The sequence below is a fragment of the Pezoporus wallicus genome, unplaced genomic scaffold, assembly GCF_028554395.1.
Source record: "Pezoporus wallicus isolate ANWC-B61680 ecotype Strahan unplaced genomic scaffold, APGP_CSIRO_Pwel_v1 contig_7178, whole genome shotgun sequence".
Classification (NCBI taxonomy): domain Eukaryota; kingdom Metazoa; phylum Chordata; class Aves; order Psittaciformes; family Psittacidae; genus Pezoporus; species Pezoporus wallicus.
In genome coordinates this window covers 1416860-1441661 of record NW_026636884.1, presented here as the reverse complement: position 1 = coordinate 1441661, position 24802 = coordinate 1416860, and the positions used below count along the sequence as shown (strand labels likewise).

The following is a 24802-nucleotide window of genomic DNA, read 5'->3' as shown; positions in this document are numbered from 1 at the left end:
GAAAATGTTAGGGTAAGTAAAATAAGTAACTATGACTAGATATGCTGAATGCAGATAAGAATTAAGACTCTTGCAGTGAATCTGCCAAAAGTAGCTGGGCTTGGGTTCTAATTTTGAACACTAAATCAGTTGATCACTGGCAGGGCCTCACGGAGGTCTGCTTGGCACATATAGTGAAACTCTACCCAGAGCTAGTAAAAACAGCATGTGTTCCCAGAAGCTGCTTAGGAAGCTCTTTAAGCTCTGGGGAATATCTGCAAAAGCCTTAGACCTTGAGAGTAGAAATAAGGACGCCGATAACCTCATAATGGAGTAGTTGCCAGAACTATGCTTCTGCTTTAGCAATTGTGAGTAAAAGGATTAAGGCTAATACTGCTGTAAACAAGTGTAGGAGTGGTTGAAATTCTAACCAGGACTCCATTACAGGCAGAAATTCTCTCCATGGGAGGAACTGCAAGAGCAGAAGGTGTAAAGTGAATCTGTTAGTATAACCAATATGTGAGATTAAATGATGATATCCTGACACGTTTTTGTTTAAGTGCCTTCTTTACTATTTTACAGTCTATATTATCTCAAAGCTGTGGTGGTATTTTAGCATTTGAATGTCAGAAATTGTGCCTGGGAAAGCATTCTCTCCTCTTGGAGCATATAAGGTTCTTGTGGTCTAAAGAGGAAGAGGATGACCAAAAATTCAGGTGTTTCTGACACAAGGTACCTACAATATATTGGTCAAATGGGTAATGGTTTTGTTTGGTTGGTTTTGTTTTTTTTTTTTTTAATCTGCTTGTTCAGTATCAGACAACTGTATATTAAGCCATACTTGTAATGGAAGTTAGCAGAAAGAAAAGAAGACACTGTATGCTTCTTGGAGTTAGGATTCTCCAGACGTATACTTTTTGGAGATGGAACAAATAAAATCCTGAGCTGGCTGCAGAAAACTGGAGGAACAGGGTTGGTGCTATTTCATTGTATGTGTAATCAGAAGGGTTTGACAATGTTTGCTTCGAAGCCTAAGTAATTCTGAGCAATGTCTGTCCTTACGTGCTTCCCTGTGCTGCAGCTAGTTGCAAGGTATGTTTGTGATATTAAGAGACTGCCTTTTATTCTGTTGTATTGTAAGCAGATTCTATTACACAATGTGCATTCCTGTGCAGTTGTGTACCCAATTGCAGGCTATGGAGTGGGCAAACCTCCCTTCTGCGTGGAGCAGGAGTGAGTTTATAATATGTTTCCCTTCCAGAAGGATCACTTGACAGTGAATAGGTGCAACTGCAATGTGGCCTTAAGTTGGCTTTGACACAAATAGCAGTGCCCTGTCAGTAGCCCAGGCCTCAGCTGCTGGTATTGGTACCCAGGAGGCCAGATTGTCTTCTGTAATGTTTTATGGTGGAGCATTGCTACTGTTAGTTCTGAATATGGCTAGATTAAAGCTACCCTGGGTTTTTCTGCACAGGATGGAGCTCACATTAGCAGAGTCAAGTTTAAAACTTGTAGCAGATGCAAATACTATTTTTATCTTATTAAAGAAAAAATTAAAAATGGTAATGAAAAAACCCTGTAATCCAAGGATTCCCAAACTATTTGCATAGGTATTTACATCAGCTGCAACAATAGATATATTTTGAGCCAGACTGAACATCTTGATACCATTCTTCTTAAACTGGAATCCGGAGGATAAAGCAAAGGCATCAGCACTGCAGCTTAGATTCAGCCAGACGAGCTGGACCTTGATTACTTCCACTTGTTGGGAGCTGTGATAGGAACTTCATGAGAGATGCCAGAGGGGTGTTGCAGCTACACTAGCTTCCAGTTCTGTGCAGAATAACATGCTGTATTTGCTGCCTCAGATTAGTTTAGGATCAGGAACACAGGGAGCATCCTCCTTAACATTGGAGGTGATTTCCATGTCACTAGCTGTGTACGTATTACATTTGAGAACCCTCATCTGTGCCCAGTTTTGTTGTAAACTGTAATATAGTTTATATTTTTAGCTGTATTTTGAGTTTAAGTAAAGTTTTTAAAAAAATCCTCTTTCATCAAAGTTGAAAATAGGTACGACAGATACATACAAATGGTAAAGAAAATTAATAAGATTTAAAAAAATACAAACAAAACAAACACCCACAGAACAGTATTTATACTCCACAGTGGCACTAGCAGGCAGAAAACCATCTCATAATTGCTCGTGCTGAGATGAGATTAATGACAAAAAAATTTTATCGCCATATACAATATGTTGCATATAATCATATATTATGATGTCTCCATATAGCTCCGTATATGCTTCCAGTTGCATAGCCTGGTCTTAGTTTTAGCTTGAAGCAGAATGGGGGTTGCTTATTGTTTGTGTGTTTACTTAACTAGAAATAGGTTGATTAGTAATTTCCAGACTGGCTAGCTTTATAGCTTTTATTATGACTATGAATGTGAAGGGATTCTACTGCTGCGTTTACTAGTTTTCTGCATGTGGAAAAAGAGTGATCAATGCAGTGAAAATAATGAGGTCTAATACACGAGGTCTTAAGCATCATGAAGACAAAGTATGATGAAATGCTTGGTGAACTGGTGATTTTGAAAAACCAGAAAACACCAACTTAAAATTAACAAATGTATTCAATTCACATTTCTCACTATATTTAAATGGATTTCAGTAATATTTTAATACTTCTCGGTAGTTTTTCTATAGAGGAACGAGGATTATTTAAAAAAATGTCCTTTGGATAAAAATAATGTGTTTAGTGAACTCTGACTTTATTATGGGAAAAACACAAACCTGGGAAACTTACAGTTTAGCAGCAGTTACCTCAACTGAAATTATGGGAAATAGATTAAGCCAAACCACTGAAAAGATTTGGTCAGCCAAAATCTAAAGATTATACATATCTAAAATTTTCCTTGGGCCTTCTATTATGTAATTTAGCTTTATGCAATTCCAGAGTCAGAAGAGGTTTGTATTTCAGGAATAGATATGTTTTTTATTTGCCCTTCAATGAGTGGCAGGAGTTTGGAAGAAAGTACTGATTCAAATCTTGCCAAATATAAGTGGAAGACAGTGAAAAACCTCTTTTTAAGTGCCAGCATTATTTTCTGAGAGTAGCAGACCCTGAGGCACTGACTGGCCTTCAGTGTTGAGTTTCACTGCGGTTGATGGTATGATTTGAAGATTGTGTTTGCTCCATTTTATACTTCATAATTCAGTATCTTAGAGAAGGAAGCCTGGCCTGGAATGTATTTTTAAAGTTTCTTTGGAAAAAAAAAAGATAAAATCAGTGGTTTGGAAATGGGTCTTCAGTAGCAAGCTATGATGTATTGGTCCTGCTTTCTAAAACTTCATTTCCAGGTACCAGGAATGAATTCTGAACTCATTAATTCAAAATTGGATGATCTTTCTTTCACATTTCAAAAGCGCCTATCATATAATTGATACAGAGGTCCACAGAACAATATAATGTTTCCAGGTGCTTCCAGTGTTCAGCAGAATCTCTGATGTTCTGGCTGAGCAGAAACAGTCATCCAGATTGTTTCAAGGGCTTTTTAATATTTAGTAGTCTGTTGCTGAATTATGACCCTATATGCGTCTTTTTCACCTTCTAATTTACTTGCACTTCACCTAACCCCTCCCCCAACAGTTTGAGTCAACTTTTAATTCAAAAATACTACTGAGTCACCTGAATCCTCTGCCAAACTCACCAAAGTTGGGTTCCAAGCTGCTAATGGTAGCATAGCAATAAAAGTGTAATAGAATCATAGAATCGTTAGGGTCGGAAAGGACCTTAAGATCATCTAGTTCCAACCCCCCTGCCATGGGCAGGGACACCTCACACTAAACCGTGCCACCCAAGGCTTTGTCTAACCTGGTCTTGAACACGGCCAGGGATGGAGTATTCACAACCTCCCTGGGCAACCCATTCCAGTGCCTCACCACCCTTACAGTGAAGAATTTCTTCCTTATGTCCAATCTAAACTTCCCCTGTTTAATAGTAGGGTTTTAAAATGGGATATTTAAAGCACTTCATCCAAACATCATAGAATCTAGTGCAAAAGTCAATTGATGGTTTTGGCCTGTGCTTCTAAGAAGGATGGTGTCCATTTTGCTTTTTTTCTGACACTTGGGGGTGTTTGTTTGAAGGAAGAAATGTCATTTTCAGACATGTAGGAATAAATGAATGAGGTTTTGTTGGGTTTTGGTTTTTAAAGAGAAATTGATGGAGGCATCCTTTTTTTTCTGGCAGAACTTCTGGTGTAACAACATTGACACATCTGTTCTTTTGTCAGTGCCTAGAAATGTTACTTTTCCGCTGTCTTTGTAATTCATCTGAAAATAAAATCAAGGATATGTTATACATCTTCAAATGCACTTTACATGTTTATCTCCTTTGTCGTGGTTTAAACCCAGTCAGGCAACTCGTTCACTCACTTCCCCCCTTCTTGCCCTCCCCCTACTCCCGGAGGGACGGAGAGGAGAATCGAAAAGAATGCAACTCCCACAGGTTGAGATAAGAACAGTTTAGTAACTAAGGTATAACACAAATCACTACTGCTACCACCAGTAATAATAACGATAAAGGAAATAACAAGGGAAGAGAATACACCACCAGCCAACCGATAACTCGCCCCCCCCAGCCCGACCAAGCTCTGACCGATACCTCCTCCAACCCCGCAGTCTCCCAGCCCTTCCGGCTAACTCCCAGTTACATCCTGGGCATGACGTGCTGTGGTATGGAATACCTCTTTGGTCAGTTTGGGTCAGGTGTCCTGTCTCTGCTTCCTCCCGGCTTCCGCTCCTCCCTGGCAGAGCATGAGGCTCACAAAGTCCTTGGCCAAACCAAAACATCATTGTTATCAGCTCTGTTCCCGAGCTGAAAGTCAAAACACTGCACTGCACCAGCTACCAAGGAGGAGAAAAATGACTGCTACTGCTGAACCTAGGACACCTTAATAAAGCAATTCAGAAGCAGCAGCAACACAGAAATAATATTGGTCAGAGTTCGGAGCTAGTGGAATTGATCTGGATCTCTGAAAGCCAGTTACAAAGTGTGCTGTTTCCTGTATTACTGCAATTTCTCAGATTTCCAAGCATCTAATCTTTAAATTAATCAGTTATACCCTTGTTATTTTTACTTGATGTCCATCCCTAGCTCAGCATAACTGTTCCAGATGTTTTATGCAAGTTCAACAGACCTCAATAGCCATGACAGACAATGCAGAATAAGCATGGAAGCTAATTTGATGAGGGTAGTATTTTTACACTGAATTTCTGTTATCTCATCTGAATGTGAAATGTCATTGTTTGAAATGGTGAATAGAGACCATCCATAAACTTAATTTTGTTTCTATATTTCCAGTTTGCAATTAAGTGAGGGGGATGCTTTGGGAATTAAAAGCCTTTGAAAGCTGTGCATGATGTTTGGATGGCAAGCAATTATCATTGCAAAACCTATGAACTAATATTATAAAAATAGAACTGCGAGGTTAGTTGGAAGTGCAGTTATTGTACTGAAGCAGATAGAATGCTGATTAAACGAAGTAACTTAAGAGTTAAAAACGTTAACTGTCCAAACCTTAAAATACATGTGAAACGCATGCTTCTAGTCTGTAAGAAGCTCAACGGAACTTAGCAAGACTTCTTTTATGCAAAGTGGTATATATGAAAAAGACAGAACTGAGACACCTGAATTTATAGGGTTACTTTTTTCCCCTCCTGTTTCAGTGCTGTGAGAAATAGCTTTGAATGTATACAAGATTGAAGCCCTAACATGTGAACTCAGAAAACAACCGAATTTCAATTTGTCAATGTAACAACATAAAATTGCAGTGAGTCATGCATTTCGACTGATGTTTTGAATCTTAGAGTTACTGATTTTAATTTTTTTTAATAGAATTTGAACAAAACAGAAACTTGACTTTAGCAGCAGCTACATGAACAATTTAAGCCATAGGAAAACCATGGAATCATTGAATGGTTTGGGTTGGAAGGGACCTTTAAAGGTCATCTACTCCAACTCCACTGCAGGGAGCAGGGACATCTTCAGCTAGATCAGGTTGCTCAGAGAACCGTTAAACTTACCTTGAATCATTTCCACAAATGTCTCTGGGCAACCTGTTCCAGAGTATAATAGTAGAAATGTTTAAGCTAAAAAAAGCTTAAAGTTTCATGAAAAATTATTTGTACTCTTCATCAAAAGACTTTTCCAGATTTCTGCTTTTATTCTTTCTGCACTGGCCACAGACACTCAATTTGAACTTCTTATTTTTCTATGAAAAAATAGTTCTTATTTAAGAAACTGCTGTTTCTGTATCCTCTCCAGGAAGTAGTGTCTGCCCATGAACAGTGGAAACCTTGGACTGCAGTAGATTCTCTATGAATGCCATAGCAACTCATCTAAAGAATCAGGGAAATATATGACTTCATTTTTTTAAGTTCTCCATAGTATTTGTATGCCATGTTTTTCAAGTAGGGTGATTGGCTGAAGGCACTTGTTTCTGTAATAGTGCAAAAGGGGTAATTTTGTAGGGGAAAATGGTGTGATTTTTATTTTAACTGCGTTTGTGTTGTGAAACAGGGTGTCATTAAATCCGTAACATTTCACTGGATTAGCTGAGCTAGCTGTCTGTCCTTATATGTACACTTTTAATGTTCTTTCATAATACCTTTAGCTTTTATTTTTAGACTAGCTATTCTCTGGTAAGATGGCAGGTTAGCTGTGAGAAGTCAGGTGCTATTTTTGGTTCTGTGTTAGGCTTGGCAGTTATGCCACTTAAGGAAAGAATCTGTTATGCTGAATTTTGAGCTGCTGCGATTAATGCACCTATGGGCAAATATATAATCTTTGTCCTGTAACTGAAAATACTGTGGTTTTTTTTTCTCTTCAGACAAACTGGATTATAGTCAGATAAGCTGCATTTGTTAATTATCTGTTTCCAATTTCCACTTATTCCATGTTTAGTAAGGCTGCTCTTTCTTTGTGTAACTTGAAATTGAGAAGCATGATGTTAAATTTCACTGTTTAATACACTGAAATGATTACTCTCGTTGAAGTAATGGATAATACTGTGGCAAGGAGTGTTCTAGGGTGTTCTGTGTTACAGGGATAAACAGATGAGTTGTACAGTGTGATTCAAAAAGATTCACAAATTCTGGAATTTTAGTCCTTTCCAACTGCGATATCTAAATAGCTGCATGTAATCAGTGCACTACTGGAAATATTCTTTTGCAGAAAGAGATAATTTTTGCCCTTTGGAACCTTGACAGAAAGTTCTACAATACTGGAAGGCTTTAAGAAATAAATATGTGTAGGAGCTCACTTTAACTTGTGCATATTTGTACAGCTTATTTTTCTTACTGTCATTTCAATTGCAGTGAGGATGATCTATTTGAATTGCATCCAAATGCAGTCTTCCATTTCCATGTGTGTTCATTTTCTGAATTAAACTTCAAGATGGTATAAAGTTTATGCAAAAATCTGTTTAGAATTGAAATAAAACCAAAATGTGATATGTACTCTATTCTGTCATCTGTTCCCAATAGCTGTATGGCTATATGAGTTATGGCGACCTGACCAGTCTGTTTATGCAGTCTTTCTGCATTGTCATACTGTATTAGGCGTTTCCTGGGCTTACAGCCAGACTTTTTCTATTTACAAAGCATCAGGCAAAGATTTAACATTTCTGGGGGTTTTTTCTTACTCTTTAGAATCCCTGTGGGACAAAAGGGTTTGTCTTCTTTCTCTCTAGTGTTCCTCATCACAGGGTATCAGTGAAAGGAAGTTCATTTTCTAATGATGACTGTAATAATGTGACACAGCCGTTGATTAAATAGTTATTTAGGAAGCTGGCCTAGAAGAATTATTCTCATTATGGTCTTTGTTCCAACATTCTTTTTTTTCCTGTTTTCCTGAATAGGTTAACAAGCTGTCTTTATCCAATGCAGGCAAATTCCACATTTACAAATTTTGAAAATCAGAAAATTTAGTTTTTCTCTCACTGTTTCCTGAATTTAATAAACTTGAAGGAAAATGTAAAAGGCTGCCAGATGCCAGACCTCAAATGGTAAATCAGACAATGTTTTGTGGAAGTTCTGACCTAGAAACCAGATTTATTATTGCAAACAAAAACCCAAGCTGGTCAAGATGCACAGTCATATAACAGAAGATGAGGTAATTATTTTTCAGATTTTGTAACCCAGTTAATACTTTTGCATTCTTTCTGCGTGATCTGATCTCTGTTACTGTATTTTATGTTTTAGATGGAGAAATTAAGAGGTATTTGACCTAATTCCAATTATTTTTAGTGAACAAAGGAATTCAGCCTCCCCATCCCCCCCTTTCCTTCTCATCTACTAATGATCTTATTGAAGTTGGCTGTTTGGAAAATAATTATGATGCACTGCATAGTCCTCATAGCTACAGCTAGTAGGAAAGGTGTATAGAGTCTATCAAGCTTATATATCCTCAAGCTTTAGGACTCTCCAACCTACTCTATGGCTGTTTTGGGCAGATGTGCCCGGACTGAGTAGCATTTGAGCTCTTTCAAACATTATATCAGAGGTTAGTAACTTGCTTACATTTCTTTTGGTGTATAATTTTGTTTAATTTGGGAATTCCCAGAGAGATTCTGTAGTAGAGGTGTCACAGAGAACATGAGCTTGTGAGGAATACAAGTTTTTTCAGTTGTCTAGTGCTGCTTCTTTACAGCAGCAGGAATCTTTAACACTTGACCTGATTTTTCAGGTTTACTACATATCTTGTAGTAAAGTGTTTCTTGTTGCTATTCTTGTGTACACTGTGGGCTTCCATACTTGCCTGGCTCTTGGACAGTTTCTTTTTTGCTTGCTTCCAAATCACTTAGCATAGTTGCTGTCAACACTTTGACAGTTCTAGCAAATTTATAGAGTGTTAATTAACAAAAAAGAATACTGGCAATTACAGGTGGGTAGGGTTTTTTTTTGGGGGGGGGGGGGAAGGGGGTACGGGCTCTTTTTGTTACTGTTTTTTTTTGTGGGTGTTTTTTTTCGTTTGTTTTTTGTGTATTTGTTTTTTTCTTAAGGGCATGTCAGAGGCTCACCGGTTTGACTTTTCTCTGTATTTCTCCTTCCTGGGTATATTCTAGCTATCCTACTGGCTATTCTCTCACTGTTTACTTGAGGGCATGTCAGGAAATGTGACTCAGTATAGCCAGGCAGATAGCTGCCTTAAGCTAACACTAAACCTCTTTTGTGCCGGTCTTGGTTTCAGTCATGTAGGATATTGATGGTTTAGTAAGTAATTAAGAATATTAGTTGCATACCCCCTTTCCCTTGGTCAAGTTTTTCCCTCAGAGACCAAGGGAAGTTCCAAGGTAAGAAAATCTGTGTTAAAATCACAGTACTCAGTAGGAGAGGGTGGGAATGCCCTTTTCACCTTCCTTTTCAAGTTCCTGAAACTGCCCTTGGTGATGCAGCTGAAACAGAAGACAGACAACTGACCTGTTTCTAGAGGAGTGCTTTCCTAGTGTTTGCACTTTAGGATGTGCATAAACCCTTGAACTGTGAACCTGACAGCTTCAAAAACACTGCAAGAATGTTAATGATACTGTTTGTATGGCAGCGAGGGGCTAACTTTGTTTTAAAAGGGGAAATAAAAATGACGATAAGAAGTATGACCTGACTGGCAAAAGAGACAAATATTTGACTTTTGCTTACTCAGAAATAAAGGTTGATTTAAGGGGCAAAGGGCAAAACTGTCAGATGGCATAGCTGTAATCTGTCTCAGTAAAAAAAAGGAGGATCATTTCCCAGCAGAAATGTGGAGACCCCTCATACTGAAGGGCGGTAACAAGGAGGCTGTATCTAGATTTGTCATGCTGACATTTAGCAGATTATTCACTTTTTTTTTCCCCCCAACAATTCCTGGAAAAAAACCCACCACATTTCTGTAAGAATTTCAACCTTGAATGCCTGTCACTACTGATGAGCTGAAAACACTCAGAAATCCAGCTGTTAACTGTGCATGCCAGTTCTCCTAGTTTTCCTTTTGCCTCGTATGTTATGTACTTCCTTTTTAAAATACTTACACCATATCCTGTTCTATTGAAGTCAGTAGATATAAATATTTCTTCCGTTGTTAAATACAAATTATCTTGCATATCTTTTCCAGTTTTGCTGTTTTAGTTCCATTTTCAGCTGATGTAGAGAATCTGTAATCTCCAGACACTTTCCTCAGACACAGGGTGTGGCCCTTCAGATTTGAGCTGAACAGTCCTGTTGCTGCTTACTTAAATTGAATCAGCCGTACTAAATTAAGCCAAACTATTTTTCTTTACAGCTCTTCTTTCTACATTTGGAATGAAGTGTATTTGTACAGCTGGAATAAACACAGTTTATACAGTGAGCTTCTGGGTGGAGAGTTTTGATAAGTGGTTGCAGAAATCTTTTTAGTGCTAAAGATTAGGAATTGAATTGTTTAGTAATTTTGCAGATGTTTATAAAACCTCCATAGTGTCAGTGTCTCAAATTCTTTTTAATATTTTTTTCACTCTGGAGGTCAGAGGACAAATGCATGTTTAGGGTTTGTTCATATAATTCAATATTTTAAATTGTAACTTCATCAGAAAGAACAATTATTAAATCCCTGTTTAATTCTGTGTACAAAAGATTGATCATTATTCATGTTTCTTCTGTTGGGAATGAGTCTTCTTGTTAGCTTCAGAGGTGGGAGTAGGGGTTGATATAAGTTACATTTCTAAGACGTGTGATGGTAATGGGAAAGCAATTTCTGTATGGATCACAGTTTGTATATTCTAGTCCAGTAGCTTGATCTGATTGAAGTGTTTCTTTGGAACAAGCAAACTTTTGTGATTATAACTATTAGACTATTTAAAATACAAACCTATTAATAGGAGTATGTGACACTAAAACACTGCACTAGTAGACAGAAGGGGATCAGGCAGTTGATTTTTCAAATAGGTGTGTTCCTCTCCCTTTCCTTTCAACACCCCATTTTCACATTTTGACTTGCAATTTTACCCATTCCTGTGAGTTTGCGGCTCTCCACCCACCCACGTGTAAACCACGTTTTTGTGCTTTCAGCTGTGTGATTTTGAAGTGCTTTTGCTGTTAATGGTCTTGAAAACTCCCTTTAGTCACGCTGCTTCTGTAACATGCATATTTAGTAGTATGTACTTCTGTTAGGAAGTCTTTTAAAGAACTTCATCCATTCAGCGTCCCAAGGTTTCCTCAGTTGTGGGGAGGAGAAATTTTATGAGAAACGAATGTGCTATTTAGGTAACAAGCAATTGCAGTTTTGAATCACTGGATCATTGAGCCTCTTGCACACTTGCATAGATTTGTTGCAGTTGAAGCCAATTACAATTTAATTCTCCTGGTGCTGCCACTTGAATTAGATTGTCTTCTGATCTTTAGTCTAATGGTGAGCACAGCCATTCTGAGCCCATGAGGAAGCAGTGATGCCCAGAGTCATTTGCACATTGTCTCAGAAAGCTATAGTGAGAATGCAAGTGAACAGATTCTGTTGAAGCAGACACACAATAAACTGTGGGTGACCCTACTAGCAAAGAAAATGTAATATTGATGTCAGTCGCATTTATTCTGAGACATCTTACATAGCATTTTTGCTTTTCCTTATTCCCTTGTATTCCTGCTTGTAATTCTAAGCCATTAGAAGCATTTTTTAAAGGACTAAGAACATGTCCAATCCAGTTCTATCTAAATATGCACTGCTTTGCTGTGTATAGTGACAGATTTTGAATAAAAAACAGTTCAAGAAGACAGTGTGATAGCAGTCCAAGTTGTCTCTGGTGAGAGGAGCACCATTAAGTCACTTTTTGTTCTAAATAAAGTCAGGCACTGGAGTTACCAGCAGAACATAGGCAATGTTTGATGAGAAAGGAGTGTTGTATTTTGAAATAAATAAGGTTAAGCACAATTTAAACATGTTAATTGAAGCATCCAGAGTTAAAAAGATAACAGTTATCTAAAGTGTTCAATAAGCAGTTTTTCAAAATAGTTTCACTTTTCTATTTGGGGGAAAAGAAAAAATCAAGGAAGTGGGAAACTCCTTTGGTGTAAACTTTTGTAGTGTTGGCTATAATGATAAATCCTAAAAAAATTCCTTGTGCAGCCCTTTATGTGCCCTCCATTAAAAAAAAATCAGATTTAAAAGAGTTGTTTTTTTTTTCCTGTGGGTGAACAAATCATGTTTTTCTTGCTCTTTTAAAAGAGCATAATCTGTGTTAATAAAAGCCATGGACAGGAGAGAGAGGTTCTGATTGAGCTTTACTGCAAGGCCACCGATGGAAAGCATGGAAGTGGCCAGATCTGAATCTCAAAAATGACCTAATGACTAGAATTTTAGAAAGGATCTCATTTTGGTGCTTAACACTCTTCAGGGTGTTTAAGATTTTCATCTTCATGAGCAGAAGCTCACAACATCAAGACTGGCAAGGGAGTCGCTGGTTGAATGATTGCATATTTGACTATTTGTGCTATGGTACACTTATATGTGGTTTTGCTAATACCATCTTCCTTTGAAATGCGTTTTAGGAAATATTTTGAAGGACTGAACAGTTCTTTTAGCACCAAGTGCTGCAAAACAAAGAATGGGTAAGATAGTGTATAGAGGTTTAGTGGAAAGAGAAGCAGCATTTGCTGTATGCTAGTTTGACAAAACAAATTTTGTTTGCATTGACATTCTTTGGGGCGGAATTACGTCATTTGCAAGTTAGACCACAGTGAACCTGAAGCATACAAAATCCCATGCAAATGGTTCATTCATTTCGGCTTTCCCTGAATGGCTTTTTGGACACAGCTATCATTAATTGCAGCATATACATTAATTTTAACTCTGTAGGAAATGAAGTCTGTTTATTTTAGCATATGTTTGCACCTTGGGAGCTGCTCTTTTGGCTTAATTATGATAAAGGCCTAGAAAAATAACCATTCGATTATACATTTAGGAAAACAGAAGATTTCTATGAACTGGTTTTAAAACTACTTCCATCACCTCATAATGTGTGGTTATTTGGGATTGGTAAGTTCTAGCAGATCTTTAGTCCTTGTTGAATATGCTTTTTCAACATTTTTTTTTCTTCTATGTTTAGCCAGTACAGACTATTTGTAGGGAGGAGGAGGACCTCCAGTATTCACTACTGGAATGTAGTGAGCATCTATGTAAATCTTTTATACTTGCATTTATCTAGCTTCCAGTTAAAAGTATAGTTTAGTATCTTTTACAGTAAGTTAAAGTATGTTTTGGTGTGTGACTGACAGGTGGAAGTCACACGGGTCAGATACACAGTGTGCAAGCAGACTGAGAAGCTGGCGTTAGCCTGAGCTCTAAGATGGAGATGCCGTTGCTTCACCTTTCAGCAGTTTTTCTGATCATTGATGCTTGTGGTTACTCTTGTGCGTTCTTGCCTGGGAAAACTGTATATACATGAACATGAGGGGGAGTACCTACTGAAATGAATAGCTTAAAGTTTTTTATTCCCCTCCCCAATAGCCATTTACCAAAGATTTTAAGGTGCATTTCTCCTGTCATCTTTTGTGCACAGATCTTCCCTTTCCTTTGTAGAATTGCTTTGCAAACAACAAAAGGATAATGCTGCATGTAGTTATATCCCAGTGTATTTTCCACTCTGAGATAAGACCTGTCATTCTCACCTCTCTTACTCTCAGCTCAGATGTTAGACTGGAGGGGCTAAGGGGTAAGACTTTGAATCAAACCAGAAGATTAATTTTAGGCTCTGCAAAACCACAGCATTTAGTTCTAATCTGCTTGAAACAGCACTGCTAGGGCATTGGGTGCATGAGTAGAGTAGCAATGGGTAGACAGAGCCTGTGGAAACGGCACCTTGTTTTGGCAGCTGTTGGTATGAATTTATGCCTCACAGAACATTTCTGCCTAGCAGTGTGCTACTGGGATAAGTATTCTAAAAGCTTTCTCACAAGTCTTCCTGCGGTGGTGGGTTTGGGTTGGTTCCTAGATTACTAAAATCTATGGGAATGATAATGAGTCCTCTTATTAGTAGAGAAAGTTACTAAGTAGGGGAATAATCTATTAGTTTTGCTTAAATTTGTACAGCTATTTGAATCCAGCTATTGCTGCTCGTTGGTTAACTAGAAGCACCACTTTCAAGTACAGCTAAATGTGTCTCTCATCAATGAGAGCAGATTGTCATTGCAATGGTAAGATAACAATAGAAGAATTTTGGCGATGGCTGGAGTCCTTTGGCTGTGTAACACAGTGACACAAATGCTGGATACTGCATGCGGCACTGCAGTGAGGATCTTGCTGTAAGGGCACCGGCTGTTATTTCTGGGTTAGCTGCCATGACAACTGCGCTCTTGGTGAATGCCCTGGGTGGGTGTTCTTGCAGAGAGCCTGAGAGTCATTGATATTCTGAGTGTTCCTCAGATTACTGCAGGCAGTAGAGACCCCTTCCTGTAGTTCTGCCAATGTTTACTACTATCACAGTGGGTAGAATATGTAAATGCCATTGACGGGTATCTGGGAAAGAAAAAAGCTAGTTTCCTTAAAAGCATTTCTTTGTTTTACTTCTTTAATTGCATGGTTTTACCAAATGGTTCTAAGTTTCTTAGCTTCTACATAGCTTTTATTCAGATCTCATTTGAGTGTGCAGTGTTAAAAAGGCTAGGGAAACAATTATATAGTAAAATTGTAATCTGTCTGCATTTAAAAAATAGCTTGCTACATGCAATGTTGGGATTTCTTGTGACATTTTTGGTTTTAATTGTTTTTAAAGCAGACTCTTGCGCCTTCACAAGCTGACTTTTTATTTTCTTTTGAGGAGTAAGTTTTGTTCCAAGGTCTTTGGGTTTGTATTTTTAAAGTATGACTGAAACATTATTTTCCATTCTGATCCTTACTGAAATACATTGTGACATCATCCCTGGGAGAATTAAGAACAGACGGAGCTGCAAAGGGCATGGACTCTGTATTTTTTTTTTTTTTCTTGAATGTGAAATACCTTTTAATAAAAGGGGGAATAATTTTTTGTTTAACAGGACATCAAAACATGAAAATTAAATGCCTTGGACCATACAAGAATGAATTTGTAGATGCAATCATTTTAACTCAACAGATTTTTTCCCTAAGTAATTAATGTAAGAATACAAGAGGCTTTGACATTTGAGTGGTGTTTATAGCTGGTCTTGTCAAATCATCAGCATGCATGTGTAGTTACAGGCAAAAATGTAGGTGTTACATGTAAGAAAAGGGGCTTCTGGAGGTGAGGGGCAGTCATAATTATTTTTTTTGACCCTGAGGTTTCTTTTACTATTAGGAGAGCTCAAGTACTTGAGAACTGGAGTGTTTCTATAATAAAAAGAACATTATGGTATCACTGTGAAAAGGAAAACACAAACTTATTGACTGCCACTGACTGACTGAAGATTTAGTATTCAAAAGTACTGCATTTGTTTATTTTGATTTGTATATTTTGCTGTCAAGGTGACGTGCTTACAGGACTTCTTTGGAGATGATGATGTCTTCATTGCATGTGGGCCTGAGAAATACCGGTATGCTCAGGATGACTTCGTATTGGATCACAGCGGTAAGACTGTACATCCTAAACCCACTGAAATAGTCTACTTAGTTGAGAACTCTTCCTAACCCTGTTCAATCCTCAAGAGTTGTGTGATCTAGGAAAATATACAAGGGAATATATTTTCCTATGGATTAGAAAGTTTTTTCAAACTATCATCTGAATTCTGTAAATCTGTTAAAATGCACTAACAATTCTGATCTATTTTCTTGGAAAACAGACCCTGTCTCTTAAATTGCATGCAAAACAGCACTGAATTTTGAAAGGTTCAGTCATGGATCTAAAATCTGCTATAAACATTCACTTTTAACATCTATAACCATAAGATGATTCCTCATAAGATTTTTGAAAAACCACATACATAACCACACTCATTTCAGGTCCTGCTGGACAATTCACACATTTCAGTCTTGTCTGCTATAGAGCAAATGTTGAACCTGTTTATACTGGGAGGTTATAGGGGGTATTGGGTGGGGAAGGAGGTGAGACAAAGTGGGACTTTGTGCCTATGCTGTCTGCCATTGATAGATCCTGAATTTAACTTGTTTATAAAAATTTCTGTTAAAGAGAAACTTCATGAAGTTCAAGGAAAAAACTCTTTCCTCTACCAGGGAGTTTTAGAATTGGCTTGGAATATGAAATAATATATGTGCTGGGGTTTTTTTTCCTTCGTGTTTGTAGAATCATAAAATAGTTTGGGTTGGAAGGGACCTTTAAAGGTGCAACCCCCCCTGCAATAAGCTGGGACAACTTCAACTAGATCAGGTTACTCAGAACCCTGTCCAACCTTGCCTTGAGCATTTCTTAGGATGGGGTATCTACAACCTCTCTGGGCAACCTGTTCCAGCGTTTCATCCTTATTATAAAAAAACTCTTATATATAGTCTGAATCTACTCCTTTTTTAGTTTATTAACCCTTGTCCTGTTGCTACAGAACCTACTAGACATGTTTTTCCTGTCTATCTTGGGTCTTTGTATAATCACTCTGATTTTCTTCTATGAAAAAAAATTAGTCTGTGGTGAAGAAATCTTGACCTGGCAAGAATCAGATTATTTGAAGAGAGCTTCATGTTGTGAATAAAAGGGTTGTTTGTTTTGGGGGGGATTTTTTTTGCCTTTCAGTTAACTAAAGGCAAAAGCATTTGTTGCTTTTCTAATTTTTACAAATGCTGTAATTGCATTATAAAATCTTTAGTTACATCCAGAAGTCTTGATATGTATCTAACCACTGGTCCATACGTTTTGATGGATGGAGGATTTAGCTGGCTCTCATTCTGTTGTTATTGCCAGTATACTACTTTTCCAGAACTGCCTGATTGTGTTGATTCAGCTAATGTGAAGGTGACAAGAAGGGTACTTTTTTAGCATAATTTTAGACTAGACCTTCCTATGCAGGAATGGAAGAGCATGGCTGTATTAACTCACACTGCAAATGCCAGTCTTTGCAAAATCATAATTTTCCCTGCAGATTTTATGGCCATAAGTTTGCTTTCCCCATTACACCATGCACAGACTAATTGGTGACATTTCCTGTCTGAGAACCCAGTGATGGAGGGTTTTTCTTCCTTCTTCTCTTCAAGTTTACATGGCCTCCGCTTCCTCTAATAAGTCTGGAAGTCTTAATGGGGAAAAGCAGGTTAGGTACAGAGTGGAACATGACTGGCAGGGCATACAGCTCTACTAACTATTTTTGGTGATGATGTGGCATTATAATGATGGCTTTGACATTGTAGTGATGAATAACAGGGACAAACTTAGAAGGGAAACTTATATGATTCCATTGGGAGTGATTTGCAGTGGATGCTAACTGTAGGAATTACAATGTTTCCAAAATGTCAGTGAATGTATGCCTATTGATTCCTTTCCCCTTTAGGTTGTCTTTGATTTAATGATATATAGCTGACGGTAAATGGTAGTAATCTGTTGTCTCAGCCTTTTGGAAGCAACAGACATTTTTTACCTCTTCAAAAATTGGTCACAATATCAGTTTCTTGCAAAAAAATAAAGCGAATGGAGTTTTCTATGCAGTTTCCCTATAGGAAGCTGCTGTTATCAGCATGTAGGATTTACTGAATTACCAGAACTTTGGCATCAGCTGACTTCTTTGCTCTTTCAGCTGTGTGTAGGTACAAACTTGAATTACAGTAATAATCCAGCTTCAAGACATGAAGAAATACTACATGCAGAAGTTGTATTACATACAGTGTTTGGGTAGCTCAAATCTGTATAGTATGTAAGATAAAGTTCTGACATGCACTTATAGATTTGTTTCATTCAGTTGGGCAAGCATGTTTTGAAATTCCTGATGTTCATTTTCTGGATAATAAATAGCAACGGTAGTGTTTGGAGGAAGCCTGTACATTGAAGTGCTGTCAAATATCTATCTGCTTGCTTTGCAGAATGCCGTGTTATGAAATCCTCTTATTCCCGGTCATCTGGGATGAGACATACTGGGTCCAAAAGTCCAGGACCTTCACGTCGAAGCAAATCACCTGCCTCAGGTACTACTTCTAGGAAAAAGCTGAATGTATAAAACACATGAAAGTTAGAAATAGTTTAATGGGGTGAAAAAACTGTTGGCTCTGTCTGAAATACAGGTGCCATGGTTTGTTTCCTGAAGAGAAAAAATTTGTTGGTCTTTTTCTTCTTTTTTTTCTCCCTGTTTTTTCTTCTTCAGTCTTTCTCATAGAATTAATACTAATTTATAATAAAATCTGCATTTATTTTTGAATCCTGAGAAGAAATGTGGTTTCTATTTTTTAATTAGCAGACACAAAAGATTTCAGTTTATGAACACTGGAATAATTTGTGCTAATTGTACACTTGGGATGTGTTTTCAGCATGGCATTTGATTTTCTTGAAGTCTATTAATTAAAAGGATGGTTGTGTGGTTAAGTTCATGTTCACTGAACTAGAGTATACACTTAAGTGTTTTGAATTTGGAGAGTTTCTCCTATACAAACCAAATACTGTCAGAAATAGAGAAATTTGCTGTTTCAAGTAATTTGAGGAGATGTTCTGGAATGTTATTGCCCATTAACAGAGAATCTGTGTTTTTTGTTCTTGTGCTTCCTGTAATTGCAAAGAAAGGTTCACATTGTGTTTTGGAACATACGGTGTTCAGCCAAACTGCTGGCAAATCACTGAGTCTTTTTACACAAATTAATAGAAGGGAAAATTTCTTGAGGGAAAATAAAACTTGATTTTTTTTTTTTTTTCCTCAGACTTGGAGAAGTAGCTCTGAAATAAAACCATTGAATATGTAAAGATACATGCTCTGTTTTGAACATAACTATACATAATTACTGATAGTAAAAACTCCTGTGTGTATTCAAAACTGCAACATCTTCCATATTCTCATTTCAATATTAATATATGTTTTATCTGATTATGCTGTTTAACGTAATTGTATCTCTTTGAGTTCTTTCAAAGTGGAATATTAATCATTTGTTCATAAAAAGTTGAATATTTAATTGAAAAACCTCCAAGAAGTATTGTGGTAACAACAAAGAAATATGTAGCATGAAGGGCAAGGTTCATAACTGATCTCTATTTCATGCAATCCTGTTGACCCTAGTGAGATTTTATGGGATATCTGTCAACAGTGAATTTTATGCAAAGTATTTAGAAATCAGTGCTGTCATTCCCTTACTTATTTCTACTTGGACACCCCTTTGGTCAGCTTAATTTGAAAAAAATTATCCCAACTGTCTAGTATTTATCGTTCTATTTCCATGCCATTTTTTCTCATGTAGTCTTTACTTACCTTTATTTACCCTTCTTCCTTTCATGCATGTTCACAGCTGTTTAATAACTTCTTTCCTTAATGTCTTTTTCCTTTGTGTCAAATATATGAGTACAGTAAAGAAGGGTGGACACTACTCCAGTGCTCATTCTTCAGCAAAATCCCCAGGTGAGCCATTACTATTATGGCTGTATATCACTAGTGTGTCTCCTCCCTCTCCATTTACCTGTATTCTTTTCACTTGTATTTGTGAATATTTTCAAGCTTGAAACACGCTTTTGCTTTCGCTGAGCCAGAGACATAGTGGGTGTAAGTTTTTTGTGGAAGTAAATTGCTTGAGTGAAATAATACGTGATGCTTCATAATGGCTGGACATCAGCTAATGGTGTCAAAATTAAATATATAAAGGTACAATTTGACTACAAGTAGAGGAGCATTTTGAGGGGTACTACGCTGTATGTGTATTCTAAAGCATATTACGATAAGAAATTTCAACCAGTACAGAAAGGCAAGGATAAGAGTTGCTGAAAAAGGTGTGAAAACACATCGTAGTGTTTTCCTTTTATTTCCAGTTTCTCGCCTTTTTTTTCTTGTGTTATTTCAGCCTTAAGTTCTAGACAGCTAGAAACCTTTTTGAACCTTTAGTGAAAGTTTCTCTAAAACAAGAAACATGTATTTTGATTAGTAAGTAAGTTGAGACTTTGGACCATACTAGAAAAGTGTTCCTAGGTTTTTCAGTTTTCAATATTCTAGTATGCTAAAGAATGGTAGCCTAATATATACTACTTAAAAGAATGACAGAGAAGACCTTTTTTCTGTGTATTCAGGCTGCTCTACATGTTAAAAGAAACCTCAAAAGAAATTATACTTAGAAAATAGATAAAAAAGGTAAGTTTCATATATACATGAAAAAATCAGCAAATGAATAGCAGCGGTAAAGTTTGTGCCAAAAGTGAATACAGATTGCTTGTGTTGGTTTTGAGATAAAGGAAAAGAAAAAAGTACAGCTGTCTGAAATAGCAGTGTCATGGTTTAACCCCAGCTGGTAACTAAGCACTACACAGCTGCTTCTTCACTCTCCCCCCGCAGCAGGATGAGGGAAGAGAACTGGAAGGGTAGAAGTGAGAACACTCATGAGTTGAGATAAGAGTAGTGTCACAATTGAAATAAAGTAATGATAATGAAATAATCAGTAAAGTAATGAAAAAATCAATAAAGTAATAAAATAATGAAATAAAACAATGGTAATAAATTGGAAAGAAACAGAAAATAACAAAGAGAAGTGAAACCCAAGAAAGTCAAGTGATGCAAATGAAAACAGTTGCTCCCCACTGACTGACTGATGCCCAGTCAGCCGCCAAGCAACGGCCTCCCTGCCAACCATCCCACTTGTTTTATTGCTGGGCACAATGTCATATGGTATGGAACATCCCTTTCGTCATTTGGGGTCCTCTGTCCCAGCTTGTGTCCTTGCCAAGTTTTTGTGGACATCCAGCCTACTTGCTGGTGGGGCAGTGTGAGGAGTAGAAAAGGCCTTCACTCTGTGTAAACATTGTTCAGCCACAACTAAAACATCCCTGAATTATCAACACTGTTTCCAGCACAAGTCCAAAGCATAGCCCCATACTAGCTACTAAGAAGAAAATTGACTCTATCCCAGCCAAAACCAGCACAAGCAATTGGCTGATTCTCTATAGATGCTATTTTTTTTACATCTACACAAGGACCATTCCATCTTTTACTATTGTGAAGTGGATCTCGGAAGACACTGACAAAGCTGTATCTACTGACAGTTCATTTAAATAGGATCTTCAGCAGAATGTACCATATGTTGTGGAATCATAGAAGGACAAAAGTTGGAAGCAGCTCTGGACTTCATCTAGTCAAAGCCCTGGCTGAGAACAAGACCCTTGTCCACCAAGCATATCTAAGATGCTAGGAAAGACCTAGAGTACTGCTAGTGTAGGCTGGGATGTTTTTCCTTAGACAGTTATGAGAGAAGAAGATTATGTTAATCAGTCGATTTCATGGGTACATTTTAGCAGTTCTATCAACGCTTGAAAGGATGGTAGTGTCTTAGTGACAGATAAGTGTGTCTTATAGCATAGGCCTGAATGGTCATATTCAGGAAACAATGACCTTTTTGTGAGCTGTATAAAAAGAATGCATGAAACATTTTTTTCCTCCTGTACTAATAATTGGTTCTTTGAAGCAGATTCTTCCACTGAAGTATCTAATTTTTGCACATGAACTTTTCATCTCAGTATTTCTCCTAATGGCTAGAGCAAATTGCGTACGCAGGAAGCAGAAAACAGTTATCTAGCATTCACTAGCCCTTTTCATCATCGTACTTGCAAATTCTTTATAAAACAAAGATGCATTGATATGCCAGGTTTCAAGAATGTGATCGAAAACCAAATGATGAAAAGAAAACTGCAGGAGGTACATATATTCCTATATAATTTTAGCTTCTTAAAAAACACTTAAATAATTTGCCTATCATTCTTGCAGGCAACCTTTTTTAAAATCAAGACAAAGATACCTCGAACATACTGAATACTTTTGGTAGAAAAGACTAAGCTCTTAGTCCTGTAATAGATTTGGGAATGTAAACACAAGTTACCAGATTTCAAGATAGACTTATTCTGTAGCTAACTGCTGATTAATTATATTTGAACATCACCCATCAGAGAGAGAAATTTTTGTGAAAAACAGGAGTTTGTGGAAGTTGCAGTGCATTCAGCCTGGCCTGCTGCCAGATGGACTGCCCAGGTTGTAAAAACAGTGCTTGGAAGGCATCTTCAGCATTCAAATAATGTTTGGGTACTAGGTTGCTTAATAGACACTTGCAGAATAAATCCAGTAGTGCTAGTTAAGAAGTGGTGCATAACCCATGACAGACCTCTCAATGTGTAAAGGATATGTGCAGGTGTAACTGTTACTTTGAAGCTAACTTTCTATTTGTCGGGGTTGCATTTTTCTTTCTGAAAAGATAATTCTTCACCGTGAATCAGCTATGAAATCTTTTTAGTTCTAAAATTTCTGCCTAGTATTTTCATCTCCCAAGGAAAAATGAGGTTCACATAGAGAAGAAATAATGTTGCATCATATTTGTGTATGATGAGCTGTGTGCTGTTCTGTCTGCATAATGAAATTCATCAGTCTGGTTTAGTCAGGAAAATGCAAAGGCTGACCTAAGTTATATTAAGGTCAGATGTTGTGTCAGGCCTGTCTGGAAAACTGGACTTAAAAGGAAGGAACATTTGAAGGCAAGAAGGAAGGTATTGTCTGTTTCCACAGACACTTGAACTTACGTGAAATTCTGAAATAGCCTACTAGTATTTAACTTGTTTTTTTTTTTTCCAAAATCAGTATTTTTCTGAACTACTACATACGTTCTTTATAATCCAAATAGCTCATACTTCTAGTTTGTTTGTTTGGTTTTTTTTCCTTAAAAAAAAAAAAAAAAAAAAAAAACAACTTGTATTCTATGAAACTTTCTACCTAGACAGGACTGTTGATCCAAAAAGGAGACACTTTCTCTCTCCTTATTTTATTGTGTGACATCACAATAAATGACATAATTCTAAAAGACTGTGGCTATATTTTGCCCAAAGCTCTTGCACTGGCAAAGAACAGAATAAGCCTTCTTAATCTCTAGAATGACTATGCAAAATCTGTGTGTCTTCTTTGATCCCATATCCAGCCTCATGAGTTTTGGGGATACAGTTGTGTGGCATGCAGGACATAATTTCTTCATAATGCTGAGGAGTCTGTTTTGCTCTTTGTATGCAGATTTGAAAGATAACTTGTTAGAGAAGTATGTTGTGTTTAAAGCAAGTTACAGTTTTTTACTTCTGTTCACCTTTTCTTCTATTTGTTTGCTTTTATTGCTTTGGCCAGTTAATGGAACCCCAAGCAGTCAATTATCCACCCCAAAATCTACAAAGTCCTCCAGTTCTTCACCAACAAGCCCAGGCAGCTTTCGTGGACTCAAGGTAAGTGCAAGGATAATCAACCCCCCCAAATCCCATTATTCATCCACGTATTAAATTAATTAATGGTGTGTTACAATGATGCTGAAGAAATAAAAAACAAAAAAAGGGAAAAAAAAAAAAAAAGAGCTGCGGTTCTCTAGGGTAGCCATGCTAGTATGACCTTTGAGTTGAAATGGTGAGATCTGAAGTAAGATTTTTGTGTTTTGTCTTTGGTTGGCAGCTTAGGAGAAGTGGAGGTTGGTGATTTGAATATGCCAATTCGCTCTCCAAATTTTCCATTGTTTCATAGATTGCAGAAACCCACCAAGTAATTTATATTCCCTCACCTATATAAATGTAGTATCCGCTTTTCAATACCCTAGTCTTGTAACATTGTCTAAGATTTCATCTGAAGCACAGTTTTTCATCCATGGCACACAGTTTCACCCCCTAATGCAGTCTCCTGCCTGAAAGCATATGAGAGGTTCCCTTGGGAGCAGCCTAATGGCTGGCAGATTTTTCTCTGTGTTGCACCAAGAGAATTGTCTTTCTTTCCCCCTTAAAAATTGGTAGCATTTACAGTTCTTACAGGTTGCTCTGTGCCTTTGGCTCGGTAAAATAAAAGAAACAGTTTGGAGCACTGTTGAGCATTTTACAGCTGCATTTGTGGAGCTGTCCTTTCAAGGAGAATTTTCTTGGGAAATCATCAATTCAGCCTTTCTGCAAATGACCGGGATGGTTTGCAGTGATTATTCTGGTCAAGTAATAGCTCCCATTGGTGAACACAATAGTTGTGAAGAGTCTGCATAATTCTGTGGAAAACTGTTTTCTCAATTAAGAGACTGGCTATAGGACGTGATTTGAATAGTACTTAGATTTGGGTTTTGACATGCTAATTGTTACCAAGTCTTTGTCTGTTTTGCAAGCAGTATGCCACTGGTTTCTGCCAGGCTTCTGTGATAATTCTGAGGAAATATTTTGATTTATTTGTTTAATTCTAATGTATTTTTATTTGTTTGGTTCATTGAAGCAATTTAGTGTTGATCTCTGCATTTATGTTTTTAAGTTGTACCATCCCATAGCTTCTCTTTGTCTGAAGAAAATTAGGTTAGCCTTTCCCCTCTAAAGTGTTTTCAAGAGAAATAATAGTTCTGACAATGAAATTTGGAACTGTGTCTTAAAATTTGTCTGGACAGCTTTTGTACAGAACTTACAGTAGAGGACAGCCAAGTCATTGGACTTGATGTTCTTATCTGGTCTGCACTATAATTAGCAAATACTTTTTCATCTTTAATGAAATTGCAATTTGGGTGTGTGGTAGCTTGTTTTTTTTTTTTTGTTTGGTTGGTTGGTTGGTTGGCTGGTTTTGTTTTGCTTTGTTTTATTTTTCCCCTCACTCTGTTCTGTCTGCTTTAGGCGATTAAAGCTCCGTTAAGATAGAGATAATTCTAATAGTAACAAGTAATTTTCAGTAAAGTGGACATGTCCTCTTTCCCTTTCAATGTCAATTTCACTGAAG

The 24802-nt window shown here is 37.3% G+C and overlaps 1 protein-coding gene across 6 annotated transcripts in view; it reads left to right on the top strand.

Moving 5' to 3' along the window:
* The window catches only part of DCLK2 (doublecortin like kinase 2), an 87424-nt gene that overhangs the window by 29475 nt on the left and 33147 nt on the right, over window positions 1-24802 (top strand). For 4 of the 6 annotated variants that reach the window (XR_008971306.1, XM_057402039.1, XM_057402042.1 and 1 more), the window contains exons 3-6: window positions 15468-15570; window positions 17961-18062; window positions 19424-19474; window positions 23210-23304. Coding sequence is in view for 4 of the 6 variants with exons in the window: in XM_057402039.1 (XP_057258022.1) it covers window positions 15468-15570; window positions 17961-18062; window positions 19424-19474; window positions 23210-23304 (351 nt within the window). In the remaining 2 variants the exon portion in view is untranslated. The remainder of the gene's footprint in view (window positions 1-15467; window positions 15571-17960; window positions 18063-19423; window positions 19475-23209; window positions 23305-24802) is intronic. The other 2 variants (XR_008971307.1, XM_057402040.1) reach the window with 1 other exon arrangement.